The 15805-nt window shown below is 43.6% G+C and overlaps 1 protein-coding gene across 1 annotated transcript; it reads right to left on the bottom strand.

Moving 5' to 3' along the window:
- LOC112878186 (probable WRKY transcription factor 27) lies at positions 1 to 1724 on the bottom strand. The gene is made up of 3 exons (XM_025942615.1): positions 1264 to 1724; positions 1031 to 1144; positions 1 to 923 (listed from the first exon to the last, which is right to left on the bottom strand). Exons 1-3 carry the CDS (start codon positions 1722 to 1724, stop codon positions 365 to 367), a joined length of 1134 nt encoding a protein of 377 aa, XP_025798400.1. The 3' UTR covers positions 1 to 364.
- Between the last annotated feature and the right edge of the window lie 14081 nt (positions 1725 to 15805).

Consider the following 15805-nt stretch of genomic DNA (forward strand, 5'->3'; position numbering starts at 1 on the left):
GACACCCAAATACACCATTCACCTTTCTTTCATTTTTGCAGTCCTTGTTGGTTCATCATCTACCACTTTCTATTTGCAAATGCAAAAAAATAGACACATAAGGAAAATAGATATAAAGTCCCAACCATACCTAAAATAGAGCAGGAAAAAGAACAAAAGTAAAAGATGATGTTGTTCTGATAAGTGAGGAATTGGTAAAATGTTGAATATGGAACAAGCTCTATGCTGGTCTGGACTGACTACGGATGCTAGAAGCATTACTAGTATCATGATGCCACTACGATGGATCGATTAGGATGCTGGATCAAATGCTCCATTCTCCTTTTCTCTTCCTTTGATTACTTTCATCTACAAGGACGACACATCATTGTCTCTTCAACAAGTCAGCTCCCGACACCGGCTGCCCCTTGGCTGGCTGATCGGCGATGGTGGAGGCTGACACCCAAGGGGAGCTCAGGAAGGACTCATCGACCATATCGGAGAGTGAGGACATTTGCTCTAATGGTGCTATGTAGTCACCATCAGTGTTCAGGAACAACAGCTCGTCCTCGCTAGCTATCTCCATGTCCTCCACCATCAGCTCGTCCTTGTCCTCATCATCGTCCTGCTCCATGGATGGCATGCATAGCGGCATCATGGGAGAGAGCCCTGCAGTCGACATGGTTGTCAGGCTGGGGATTGGCTGATGGTGTTGCATGTTACTGGTGTCGGCGCCACCCACAACCACAGATGGCGGCGGCAATGGTGCTGCCGAGGAGGGGAACATGTGGAGGGTGGTCCTAGCAAGCGAGTTGCTGTGGGTGGGCATCGCGTGGTTATGCTCGCTGATGTAGGTGAGGATGAAGGTGTTGGGATCCAAGTGGCTACGCTCCACCTGCTTTCGTGCCGTGCACCCCTTGATGCTGCTGCACCGGTAGTATCCCCTGTTAAATAAACATAACAGCCAGTGAGATTGAGTTGCTCTGACCCGGCGATCACGCTAGACATTCTCTCGACTCAAGAAGCTAAAGGAGAAGGGATTTCATCTAACCTTGGGTAGGGAGAGCCCTTGATAGGCTTCTGGCCGTACTTGCGCCATGCCCACACGTCCGATGATGAGCCGTCCGCCGGAACGTGGCGGACCACCTTCTTCATCTGGTTCCTCCTAGAGTGCAAGGAAATAGCATTAGCAACTCACAAGAAATCTATGTTGTAAAGTCAAATGAATAAAGAAATACTGCCATTTCCATATGGAGAAGGGAGAAACACTCAAGAAACACGTACCTTCTCTTAGGGTTTGGCAAGCCACCGAGCACCGGCCACACGCTCGGCAGCACCCTCGTCAGAGTGGAAGGCAGAGCGGTGCGCACCTGGGGTGGTGGCACGTCCATAGCTGTCACCACCAGCTGCTGCTGTTGTTGGGGTGGTAGAGGTGGTGGCGATCTTGGTGAAGGTAGAGGAAGGGGAGGGTGTGCGGCTAGTAGGTCCTTGAGGAGCTCGTCGCCATCTTGCCTGCTTCCGGTGCACACGTCTGGGAAGCGCCACCCGGCATCTGCATCCGGCTTCTTGGCAGGCTCCGGGGCTGGTGCTGGCATCATAGTCTTCTCCTTCTGTGTTTGCGTCTGCGGAGGCAGAAGTGCAGCGAAGGGGATATCCGCTTGCCGTGGAGGCGATAGGCGGTGGAGACTTCCCATGCACTTGACAACACCAAGATCGCAGTTGTTGAAGTGGCGCTCCTCTTCCATCGACCCGACAGCTACAGGAGATGCAGAGTGGTTGGTGCTAGAAGAAATGGGAGGAGAAGAAAATAAGAGTGTATTCTTTTTTCTTTGTGGTTTTCTTTTCTTTCTTGGAGTTTGGAGTTTTATAGAGGGTGGGGTGCAGGCCTGAAGGGCAGGGCAGCCCCACTTGACTTTATGAGATGTCAAAAGGGGTGAAAGGATTCAAAAGGGAGGAGAGAGAAAATAGAGACTAAAATAAATGGTAACCAACAGGGCTTTTCTAGCTAAACATTCTCTTATAGCTTAAAATACACATGTAATCAGCTTTAACAAGATACGCACATGTAGATATGTAATCTTTTAGCTAAGTTTTATAGCTAAAAATCGCTTCTACTAGATTTTCATTATTGCTAATTAATGTCTGAATAGATTGTGTCTGCGATATTTGCACACTGTTTATACAGCATAGTACAATGTATTAAACGTTTTGTTGCTTGTTGACACATTTATATGATTGCGTACGTATCTTTTTAGTAACGATTTATAAATTAGGATGGAATGTATTCAAATTGCTATTACTGTTTATCTCTAAAATATCTCTTCTTTGATTAAAATACGCATGCATAGTTCGCTCTAAAAAGATATGATTACGTTAATTTGCAATCTTTTAGCTATGGTTTATACCGAGGATAGCCTCTATAAAATTTTCGTTACTGATTAACATTTGACTATATTATGTCCTTAATGTTTGGCCACGGTTTACAAAATAATTTATATTGTATAAAATCTTTTGTTGCTCATTGTCGCATCAAATGATTTGCATATGTATCTATCTGACGACCATTTATATTTTAGGATGGAATTTAGTCAAGCTTCTATTACTGCCTGTTGCCAAAATATATCTTATTCCATAAGATTCACACTTACAGCCGGTTGTAAGAAGATATGCTGGCCTTATATGTAATATTGTAGCTGCGTTTTTTTTCTGAAGGATGACATGTATTGAAACTTCCATTATCGGTTGACGTTTGAATAGATATGCTTATGAATGGGCCCGTAATATTTTATCATAGTCTATAAGATAACCTAGACTGTACCAAAAATCTTTTGTAGCTTGTTGATGGCAAGGTAGGATATGCATACATACCTTTCTAGCAATGATTTATGAATTAGGGTGTATTGAATTCAACTTTGCATTACTCTTTCCCACAAAAATGCCTCTATGTGATTAAGATGCGAATATATAGTTGATTCTAACAAGTTATGCATACACCAATATACAATATTCTAGTTGCGATTTATACTAAAGGATTGCCAAAAACTTTTATTACTAGTTATCATTTGAATACAAATGTAATGGTTGTGGTTGCAATATTTGTCCGAATTTTTGGCACATAACTAGGATTTGGGATATGCATACAAATCATTTTTTTGCAACCATTTATAAATTAGGATGGATTGTGTTATGATTTCCATAACTATAGTGACTTAGAAAATATTGTCACTGAAATATCTCTTACATGATTTATACATACATTTATATTTGGTTCTAATAAGATACTTTATACCTATTTACAATATTTTAGCTACGATTTATACCACACGATGACCTATGTTAAAACTTTAGTTACTTCTTGAAGTTTGAAAAGATATGCTTACAGTTACGTCTGCAATATTTGGCTATGATTTATAAAAATAGTCTAGGTTGTATTGGATATTTTATTGGTTGTATAGGATATGTGTAAGCACTTTTATGAATTTTTTTGCAATGATGATAAATTAGGATGGACCATAATTAAAATTTCTATTGCAAATTGATGCTAGGATATGATATCGCTAGCATGCTTGTGCAATGTGAGGTATCCTAACATTTTCATGACATATTAAGGAGATAAGGAAATGACGCATTTACCCCTATTTAATGTCTTGTTTGGTTATCATTTTGCTGATTTTATGACCGACTAGAAATAATTAGTTTCCAAAAATATTATAGGATGCCTTATATTTGGTACAAATTTTAAACCCTTCAATATCTTATATTATAGGATGGAGGGAGTAAGATCTATACCTCCACCAGGGAGGGGCCAACAGGGGCCATGACCCCTCCCCGGATCAGCGGTATTTTTTTTTTATGTGTGCTGATTTTTTTTTGTGTATGCTGATTTATAGTTATAAGTATGCGTGGATCACAAATACTGCTTGCAATGTGCGCCTAAGTAGTCAAGAGACAAAAATCAATTATGATCCTGCAACTAAATCTTGGATCCTACATTCCTCCAAGAAAGAATAAAACCGCTCCAACTCGGACTTCCCATTATCATTCGCATTGTAGCGATACTGTAGTATAAATCTGTTCCTCTCTCTCACCCTAAATTTAACTGGCTTATGTGGCAACTGTAGTAGAACATCCACTAGTGGAAATCAATGCTTTAGTGACGAATGGCTTTCGTCACTGTAAAGGTCAAATATGTCATAAAGAAAGTTTTGTGATGAATTTGTGATGAATTTTTCTTCATCAAAGAAGTTGAGTCAAGTTTGTTCTACCGTGATAAAATTTCCAGAAACGTCACAGAGCGGATTTATCTGTGATGAAAAATCTTTCGTCACGGAAGCATATTCCATTCTGTGACACGTCGCGAGAACGTCACAAAATTACTGGATCCACGTATCCCTATTCATGCTGGCAGCTGACGTGGCACCGTCCACGCTGTCAAGTGATGTGGCCAGGACACGCTGGCACACTACGTAGCTTCGTCCATGCTGGCAAGTAACGTGCCAGGCAGCACGTGTCGCAAAAGGGACCATCACGTGGCGAGCTAGCAAAAGGCCACATGGCGCGTTAGCATTACGCCATGTGTCATTATTTTATCCACCCGTGTGTCCTCGCCTCATTTGGACACGTGTCGTCTTGTAATCGGTCCACATGTCTTTTCATGATGTGACCACGTGTCGTTTTTCAGGTTTGTCCACGTGTTGTTATCTTGTTTGCCCACGTGTCCTTTCCTGATTCGTCCACGTGCCTCTTCCCTGTGTGTCCACATGTCATTTTTCTGTTCGTCCATGTGCCCTTTTCTGGTTCGCCCACGTGTCAGTTTTCTGTTTGCCCACGTGTCCTTTCCTGGTTCGACCACATGTCGATTTCCTGTTTGTTCACATGTTCTTTCTTGGTTCGCCCACGTGTCAGTTTTCTGTTTGTACACGTGTCCTTTCCTTGTTCTCCCACGTGTCTATTTTCTATTGGCCCACGTGTCCTTTCCTAGCTTGCCCACGTGTCGATTTCCTGTTTACCCACGTGTTATGCCCCTGCTGGCCCACGTGGTGTTTCTCTATTGGTACACGTGTAGGACACATGTTCTTTTCTAGATATTACACGTGCGATATCATATATGTCCACATTATACAGAACCATTTCGTCACATGATAACAAATGATACAACAGAATTATTCCATAAATAATTTACAACCAAATAAGTTTATGACACCACCACAATTAGTTAACTGACTGTTCAGGACCATATTAGGACATAACACAAGCACCGGAGATCATGACAACAGTTCCACACATATAGGATCAGGGCTAAGAAGAGATACTAGATTTATTCAGGATCAACGATCTAACGATGCTATTGCTCTCTTCTTGTTGCTTCTTCAGCTTCTCATACTGTCTTTGAGTTCTTGCCAGTGCTTCATCTGCTGCTTCACTCTTCTTCTTTAGTTCTTCCAATTCTTGCTGCAGAACAGCTGAACCTTATTTTTCAGCAGCAAGTTCTTCATGAAGCGCTTCTTCACCAGCTGACTGAGACTTCAAGGAGGGAGTGGCTATACTAGCATTCTTCAAGAAAGTGGTGTTGGAGCTGTTCCGCGAGAGGACTTTGGAAACAACCTCAGCATTAGGCAATGGTGGCTGCCCATTAGCAATAGCTTCTGCCCGCATAGTTTCTATTGACATCTAGAAAATATAAAGATGAACTATTAGTTTCCTAACTATACTAAAAAAATGAGTACATTAAACAAACTGGGAACAAATGCAGAATGGATAACTGCTATTAAATAGTGTTAACACACCTCCAAAAGACATGGGCAGCCATGAACGTTAACAATATATGATGCAGCATGAACAGAGAGTGTTGGATAAAGAAGGATAAAAGTCTTGCAAAAGGAATGCACAGGGACTTACAATTGAGGCTCTAGCCACGTCACATTTGCTATATTCACTTTTGCTAGATTGACATTTAATTTTCTGTTGCAATCAGATTCTTACTAAATATAGAAGGTTCAGTGCATGAAACATTCTAAATATTGCTATGTGGTGGGTACATTTATGATAGAAGCATATAATCATATTTTGGGTTTATGATCTTTTCATGCCGCACACTTAATCTTGATTCGGTGATATGTCAAACTTTGTGATCTCATGATAGGCGTGAGCAATCTGCCTTCCCTCAGGCCTGAGTCACCACATCTACACCAAAGCTTGGCCCACAGAGGATGAGCCAGACGTGCAGCCCAACTGGCCAGACGTGCCAGCAAGCTCTAAAGCAATCGCCAGCCCTAGCAGTGGCAAAGGGAAGAAGGTGAGTGTATTTTGCTACACAACATTGGAGTTTTTTGCACGAGGTTCACAGTTTGAGATAAGTAATATGATGATGTTATTATGTGCACAAGATAGTGTATTTTATTGTTATTTATTTCATATAACTATGATACTATGTATTGCCATAAATGATCGTACTAAGACTAAGTAACACTTTAGTTTTGAAATACTGTTAGTAGCCCCAATGTAACTGTTTTGCATTTATGGGATTGCTTGTTTCCTGTGCTAGTTTAGGTGGAATGGAGTAAATGTGCTATGTAACTGTCATGATGTTCTATGACCCTGTTTTGCTTGTAGTGAAGGCTGCAGGAAAGAAGGAAACAAGTATGACATCTGTTTCCCAAAGATGGCATGTACTGATTCTCAGTTTGACAGCGATGACAACATTTCCGATGGACCTACTCTATCCGGTAAACAGGTGATGTTCCTACCTTCTAAGTACTGCAATTGGTATGAATGCAGTTTATCTTTTCTACATGCTAACTAACCCCCTTCTAAAATATCAGATCCGAAAGAAGGCGGAGGAGCTTCGCGTTACTGTCAAGCGGAAGCTGATCGCCGGCGAGTACTACACTCTGGACAATGACTGCAACGACTGAGTTAGCTGGTGTTAAGAAGAAAGAAATATTTGTCCACCAGTCTTTTAGCCTTTACCTTTTACTTTTGTGTGGTGCAACTAGTTAATGGACGGGCAGATGTTTAGTAATGGGAAGTTGGCAGTAATGTGGTACCTTAAGAATAAGTAGATATGTATATATGCTACCTTATTATATTTTTGGTGTGATTATTTTGCTACCTTTGGAGTAGTCGTTCAGGAAATTAAACAAAGGCATATCCAAATTAATTTCATCGAAGTTTCTAATTCATCAAGCAAAAGCAACAGAAAAGTAAATGTTACACTACTAATTCACTCTAAAATTGTCTCCAAGAGCAGCTTGATTTCGCGACGTATCCGGCAGCCCTCGCTGCAAAACAGTCTGCATCCAAATTTCGGCCATTCTAGACGAACGAAGGCGCCACAACTTTCGCCTGTGCACGGAAGATCGGCGCATCGGTGCTGGCACCACGCACTTCAGGGGCCAGCGCCACCTCCTTCTCCAGATCACATCCACGGCCCTTTGGCGACACTAGTAACACTCCTCGTTGCTCAGCATTGTGCCGCCGGCGCCCACCGGCGCCGCCCCCGATTCTTCCACAACCACGGCCTGTCTCATGTACTGCCTATCAGTATCGTCGATGCCGGCACTGCCATTGGCGAGGACGGCGGCCACATAGGCCGCCAGTACGCTCGAGATTTTCTTTGAGGACTGGTAGGAGTCTGATCACAGGTCCACGGAAGACGACATGCATCTCGGTTGTGAAGTAGGCCTCTGGATTGCCGACTTGGACCAGGCGAGGAAGGAGGGTGCGGTAGCCATTAGGGTCGTACCACGCCATGTCATTGGCCAACCGCTCTATTGTGATGCACCGGTCGACTTTGGGGTCGCGACACACGCGACGCATGAAGCAGCAGGTTGCCCGAAGCGCGTGGAGTTTGTCCATTAGCCACATCGAGGTCGCAGCAAGGTGGCCCGCGATCTGAATTGCCACCTCGGTAGGAAGATCCACTAGCGACGACGGGCGCAACCTCGCCGCCATGAGTGCCAGTATCGATGATGCCGCGGAACAAGGAGCGTGAGATGAGACCACCTGAGGGCTCGCGTGCCGGCGTGGATGGAGCTGCGACACGTGGATGTCGGTGTGCCGGAGCGCTAGATAGGCGAAGCGTCATACGACGTGTGGTGATCGGAGAGGAGGCGGTGGATCACTATAGCTCGAGCGGGGCTACAGAACAGTTCAGGCGGCGCCGTGTCTCGGGGGGATGGCAATCGTCTCTGGAAGGTGCGTGGGAACAGGAGCTGTTGCGGCACCGGGGGAATTCACAAAATCACCACTCCTTTGGAGTAGTCGTTCAAGAAATTAAACAAAGGCACATTCAAAATAAATACGTTGAAGTTTCTAATTTTTTAAGGGTAACATAAGATCTTCATTAATAATCACACACATATATATTTATTTTGTCAAATAGAGTGCGAATGTGGAGCTAGGCGAAACACTTGTGTAGCGCAGTGGTGGATAGCAACTGCCGAACTGGCCTTGGCCCGTGTTTGAACCCATGCAGCAGCAAAAATTTTCCTCCCTTTTTAGGGCTCATTCGGCACATCTATTTTCACAACGGGCCTTTTTCTCTTCCTGGGCCGGATTGAGTGTATCCTGGTGGCTCGCTCAAACCTGGGCTGGCTCCACAGCAATTTCATTTCAGGCCTGACTTTGAAACAGGCCCAAATCTTATTATCCATGGGCATCACCATGACACATGGCCATGATGTGGACATGCTGGACCGGGCAAGCAACACGTAGACCCACCTAATGGGACCCGCATTAACACGTGTTAGCTATTAAGGTCTGCTGGCCGCACTCGTACATGTGGACGCCCGGGTCCCACTTCTCCGGTGGACCCGCGTTGAGATATTTCATCCATAACCCTGGCACGTGGACCTTCGGATCCGGTCAGCACACATGGCTGCCAGGTAGACATGTTGGACCAGTCAACTGAGACCTACAATTACACGTGTTAGCCACGTCGGCCTGCTGGACCCGCACCCGTACACTTGGACGCTCGGGTCACACCTCTCTAGTGGACCCGCGCTGACATAGTTGACCCACAAGTCGCTACACATGGCAGCCACGTAGAGGCGCTGGACCCTTTGTCATCATATGGCCTATGGGTCCCAACTCTACATGTGGCTCACCGGTTTTATGATGAGTTGCGTTTTACTTTCGTCACAGTTCCATAGTGGTTGAGGGCTGCCGCCGATGGAACTTGATAAAACTAGGATTTTCATCATAGATGTGGTCTGTTCAACGACGAAGTTTCAGAACGTCACGTGCCAAACGTCATGAAAGCTAATATTTCTACTAGTGACCGCACTAAGATAAGTAATCCTAAACATGCTCATAGCTGTGGCTGGGTAGTAGGCATATAATTTTGGTTCGTTGTCGTTGAACATTTAGGGCATTACTAGTAAAAATAGCTTTCTTCTAATTTTTGAAGCAAATTGATGCAACACAGTTTTTTTTATGTCAACAAACGCATCTACATGCTCAATCAGTGATCGCACCTAATAGCATCACTTGTACAATATTTCTATAATATTTTTTATCCATACTATATTGGAGTCATATATACTCTATTGCTTGATTTTTTTTTCTTATGAGCTTATTTTCTACTTAGTCTTTTGGCCCCTTCTATGATTAAATCCTAGCTCTGCCCTAATCTTAATTCGCAAGATCTATGAATGCGAGTCACTGACATATACCCTTTCCTTTTTTGAATGTACAAACGAACTAAATGTTTGTTTTAAACTTACTCCCTCTGTCCCTGAATATCTGTCATTTTTTTCCAAGAAACAACTTTGACTAAATATATATTAAAAAATCTTAATATTTATGGTACCTAATTAGTATCATTAGGAAGATCTTTGAATCTAGTTTTTAATAAATTTATTTGAAAATACAAATATTGCATGTATTTTCTACAAATCTGAATCAAACTTGTAGCATGCACACCAATAGCGACAGATATTCAGAGTCCAAGGGAGTACATGTTTAAACTGGAGCGAGCTGAGGGAGTAGCTCGATCACCACCGCTCAACAGCTATACGGAGAAGTCGGTGGACGAATTTTAAAATCACGGTGCTGATTTGTGAACGAAGCAGCAGCTTTGTACGGTTAGCAAGAATGGCAACATTTTAATAGGGTTGAGGGCAGTGTTGGTTGGTAGTAGATTGTTTTAATTTTTACTATGTTTCTAGATACATAGTAAATACTATAAATTTTAAAATAAAATAACTTATATTTTGAAATGGAGGGAGTACAACAGTTCATGTGGTTTTGGGCTGGGATATCCTCGGTGAATGGGCTAATGCTACTGGGCTGGGATATCCTCCTCGGTGAATGGGCTCCTCTGGAGGTTATTCTAAAAAGAGGATAAAAAAATAAAATTTGAAAAAGGGGAGCAGGATGGGAAAAATTTGGAAAATGGGTACATCCGCCTGTTGATCGGGCGGGAGGCGTGGGGCTGGGGACCCCCCGCCCACTCAACGGGTGGGAGGTCCAAAAAAATTTCGAGGCCCCTCCCGAGGGCCTCTTCGCGAATAAAAAAAGTTTCTTATTGGCGAAGAGGTCCCTGAGGCAGGCCTCTCGTCCCGCCCGCCCGGCCAGTGGGCGGGAGGTGCCCCTGCTTATGATTTTTGTAATATTTTCTTGGAATTTATGTTTCACAAACTATTTGAAATTCAGACTTTTTTCAAATACAAGATTTATTCGCCATACTCTTATGTATGCATATAAAATTTTAATTCAATTTTACGAAGAAGATTACGGTATCTAAAACTCATACGAAGATGGTTAAACGATAACGTTTTGCAACGTAGAATCCAAATATTATGATAGTACGATACAAATACACATCCAGGTCTGATACAAACTCAACGCGGTAAATATTACACATGAGCAAACAACGTTCAAATAAAATTACAACTAAATGATGCCTGATGATGTAGTAGCACTCGATCGGCGACGTCTCCCACTCCTTGATGCAACCGGAGGTCTTCCATCTGTAGCATCACCTGTTGGGCCAGCTTCAGCAGAAATGGGGCCAGCATCATTGTTTGGACAACGTTTATACGTGTGTCCAATCTGATTACATGCACTGCAGCGCTGTATCCTCGGACGGAGCTCTGACTCATCCATATCATTACGAATACGCCGTGTCTGATGGCGCCCTCTCTTAACCCGTGCTGATCTTGGGTCTGGAATATATATAACAGGATTCGCTGTCTCAGTGAACGATCCAACCAAACGGAACCCATAGATCTCATACTGTCAGGTGCTGGCAATTGTCTCCTTTCTGAAGTAATGGGAAACATATATATCGACAGGATGTCGAATATCCGCACAAGCAGCCATTACATGAGAACACGGTACGTGCAACAACTTTGGCCTCATGCATGACCAACAACAAGTTCCATCAAACTCGAGAATGCACTCCTTTACAGGAGTTTGACGTCTCATGCCATGTCGCGCTCTGTCTTTAGGAGATACCTCAAACTTGAGCTTCTGTGTACCACGTTGCCGTACATGGTGTAGCCGGGCTTTAGCTGCCTTCTTAGTCATATATTCTGTCATCATTTTCCTAAAATATCTGTCAGGATCTTGCATGAATGCCTGATTTTTAGTGAACCGATCCCTAAAGTAATCGGTACACCCGCGGACGATGATTTCCACAATTGCAACCAGTGGAAGCCCACGAACACCACGCAACACCCAATTGTAAACCTCGGCGAAGTTGGTGGTCATTATGCCGTACCTTGCACCATCGGTATTATAAAGTAATGCCCACTTCTCTTTCGGTTCATTCTCAATCCATTCAGAAAAGGTTTTCACCGCTGACCCAGACCTTCTGCGAGTACGTGCAGTATCTGTTGGCAAAGGATACAAAGCCTCTACTTCATCCTGTGTAGTTCTGTTTTTTGATGCGTCCTCGCTTCTTTTCTTCCCGGTCAGTTCATCAAGTTTCTGCCACTGCTTGTTAAATTTTTGCAGATTTGTTTCCTTGCATAGCCTCTTGAACATATCCATAAGGTGCTTGTTCTTGAATTGTCTGAAAAAATTTGCACCGATATGTCTCATGCACCACCTACTACGAACATCACGCCACTTGGGCGGCTCTCCGATCTCCACACACCCCTCCTGCAAATCTAGTATTGCCTTCAGTATGCCGGGGTGACGATCATGAATTAGGTAGATATCTTCCCTATCCCGAACGACTGCAAGCTTAACCCATTCCAGGAACCAGTACCAACTGTTTGTGTTCTCACTCTCAACAAAAGCAAAAGCAACACGAACCAATTGATTGTTTCCATCCACTCCAATAGCTGTCAGCATTTGCAATCTATACTTTCCTGTGAGAAAGGTTCCATCGATGCACAGTAGAGGCCGGCAGTGTTGGAATGCGTTAATGCATGGACCCAAGCTGAAAAAGACCCGCTGCAATATGTAGGGCGAACCTTCTCCTCTGTCTAGACTTTTCAGGTCATAATAACTTTCAGGATTTCTCTGACATATGACGGCCAGCAATCGAGGAATATTATCATATGCAGTCTCGAACGAACCAAACCTCATCTCCAACACCTTCTGTTTTGCACTCCACGCCTTGCTGTACGAGATGGTATACTTATACTTTTCCTGAATATACCTGATAATAGACTTTGGTTCATATGACATATTCTCTACTATCATCCCGTACATCTCATTTGCGATGTATTGCGATGTAAGGTTGCGATGGGTCTTCTGCACCCCCGGCAAATGACATGTGTGCTGAGTGACAATTGAGCATTCCCAATAATCTTTCCATTTACCCTTATAAGTATGCACCCGCCACGGACACCCCTCCTTCACACATACCACATCATACTTACGAGATTTGCACTCGACTGTTTTAAACTCTCGCATAAGAGAGAGAGACCAGCACTTAACAGCTTCCTTGACCTCTTCAATTGAGTGGTACCTCGCACCCTGGACAATTTCATTCTCCCTGCAATTCGAAGGCACGCTAGATCCGTCATCTACGACAAGATGACTGAAATCGCTGCTTAACCATTCTTCAGGCACATCATCATCATCATCAGACAAATCGGCATTCATTGCTTCATCCAATTCACATTCTTCGTCTTGCAGCTGTTCAACAATAAAGGGTATGTTCTCGCCCTCATCAGCCACGCATTGAGGTGCTGTGGTGCCACCTGCCTCAATGTTTGCCTCCTCGAATTCTTCATCAATATTTTCGTCCCCCGGAGCAGCTTCAATATTTATTAAAGGGTTCTGGTGCACACTAACAAGGAGTACCAGTGGCCATTGCCAATGACTTGCATTTTGCAGATAAGTTAACCAGTTCTCGTTGCTTGCAAGTGGCATCAGTTCCCAGATTAAAGCGTGAGTGGTACGATTTATGACGCACTGAACACTCACAGTGTGTGTCTCCTGATTAATCCTTAATCCCCTCATTAACCAGTTGCATAGGGATTTAAATGTCCTCTCGTGCGGTCTGGTAATTCCGCTGACCGCACAGTTGAATTCACTTAAATCTACCCCATTCGGCCCATAAATCACATTTCCTTCTTCGTAATATATACTGAAAATACCCTTATCGGAAGATATATCTGTCAATCATTAATAAACTAGTTATACTACATATTAATACACAACGACCCTAAGTTTCAGCGATTCCCAGATTCTATTTTCCAGAATCTAAACTATTCAGAATATAAATTATACTAAAAACAATTGAAAATACTAAAAACTATTCAAAACATAACTACTCTAAGAAATATTTCCTAAATTATACTTATTTTCAAGTAATTATACGGCTAGAATGAGAATATACCTCCAAATCAACGTGTGAATAGGGCTTCGCCGCTTTCTCTTCTCTCTTTCTCTCCTCCCTTTCTTTTTTTTTCTAGTTTTTGCTGAATAAAATGATATTTTTGGGGCAGGTGGGGGCTTATAAAAGCCGGGGGGACCTCCCGCCCGACCAACGGGCGGGATGCCCCTCGGCACCACCTCCCGCCCGTTGGACGGGCGGCATGCCCCCGCAGGGACCTCTTTACGAATAAGATAACTTTCTTATTTGCCAAGAGGCCCTCGGTGGACCTTCCGCCCACTGGATGGGCGGGAGGTCCCTGGCCCCACGTTTCCCCGCCCGATCAACGGGCGGGAGGTACCCATTTTTCGAATTATTTCCAACCGGCTCCCCTTTTCCGAATTTAATATTTTTTATCCCTTTTTTTAAAAAAAGGTCGGCTCCTCTGCTTCTGATTTCTTGAGTCAGAGCTACTGAAGTTAATGCAGGCTCCGTAGCCACAGCCAGAAGAACCGAATACACTTCACATTTATTTTCCGCTTCACTTTCACTTCAGTAATAAGAAAACACGTAATGCATGCTAGACATCTACGTAGCAGAAACTTGAAGCCTAGCTCGTTGCTTATCGCTTTCGAGAGCGTTTTGGATTATCGCGGGGAGGGGGAGTAGATGTGCATTTGCCGTCGCCGGATTCCTCCATGCTACGAACAAGATTTTCAATACACTATAATATTTGGCGCGCTTCGCGCGCCCTATGGTTTCAACAATCAAATGTGAGTATTAGATAGCTAAATTTACACATATCAATGAAAGGCAACAATCGTTTATTCTATCTATTTCAAATGATAGATGCATATCAAGAAAAAATCTATCACGAAATTATAGTATATACTAACAAAAACATCATCAGCAATACTTGTTCTATCCATCAGCAGTCTTGTTCGGCATCTCAATCATCAAACACCCGATGAACAAACTATCTATCATCAAATACCCGTTGCCAAATATACGGTGGGCATATACCTGGACATCAAATAGTAGGTAGCTGAGCTCCTTGAGGTTCATGACGCCAGCGTGCTGGGAGCAACACGGTCTTCCGACCGTTGACCATCTGATCGATGTTGCCGTTGGCCACTTCCGCCGCCACCCACCACAATCTTGATGGCACCCTCGAGAAGTAGAACAACAGGACGATAGGTGGTGCTAGCTCGAGCGGCGACCGGTGGCACGATGACCTCTTCCTCAACGTGGCGCCCTCCGTTGCTCACAGCGAATCCGAGCAGCGATAGACATTTGAGTGATGAGAAAGAGTAGAGAGAGGGCAGCCGGGCGAGAGGAACGAAGTAGAAGGCGATGGATGGGAAGAGATAAGGTGGGGCCTACCACATGCCTCCTGACGTGTGGGCCAGCAGCTGCAGCCTTGCCCTTCCCACGGGACTTCTATTCTAAGCGCGCGCGATCGGTTGCTATAATATCGCAGAGCACGTGTCCCACCATTGCTGCATGCACAGCCTATATACTACAGAAACAGATAGTGTTTAAAAAATAAATATTGCTTGAAAATAAATAAAAATGTTCAATAGAAAAAATATTCCGAATGTATTCCATAAAAAAGTTGGTCCGAAAATAAAATTATTCCAGAACAAGATATAATATTTCAGAAAAAATTGTTTTGGAATAAATAAAACTGTTTTAGAAAAATATTATCTAAATATAGTCAAGTGTGGTCTAGTTTTGAAGATCTCAATGTAAAAAACGCAACAGGGCAATCGAAATTTAATTTGGATAACTGGTTTGCGAAATAAAATATTTTCTTTTCTTTGTATATATGCCTTGCATGGAAATTGAGGCAGGGTGAGCTAAATCCTCTCCCCTCCATTTACTGCGCTCTTTGCTCCGTCTCACGTGCTGACACGTCCAGGTACCCGGGGTCCCAGCGGGCCTACTTCCTGCTAGCATTCTGGATGACCTAAGACCACACGTAGGTCAAACAGGCGCCCTCCTGGGCCGTAACTTTCCATGGCCGTCCAGGTCCACGGTCCCGATCGG

This window comes from Panicum hallii, chromosome 1 (genome assembly GCF_002211085.1).
Source record: "Panicum hallii strain FIL2 chromosome 1, PHallii_v3.1, whole genome shotgun sequence".
NCBI classification, from domain to species: Eukaryota; Viridiplantae; Streptophyta; class Magnoliopsida; order Poales; family Poaceae; genus Panicum; species Panicum hallii.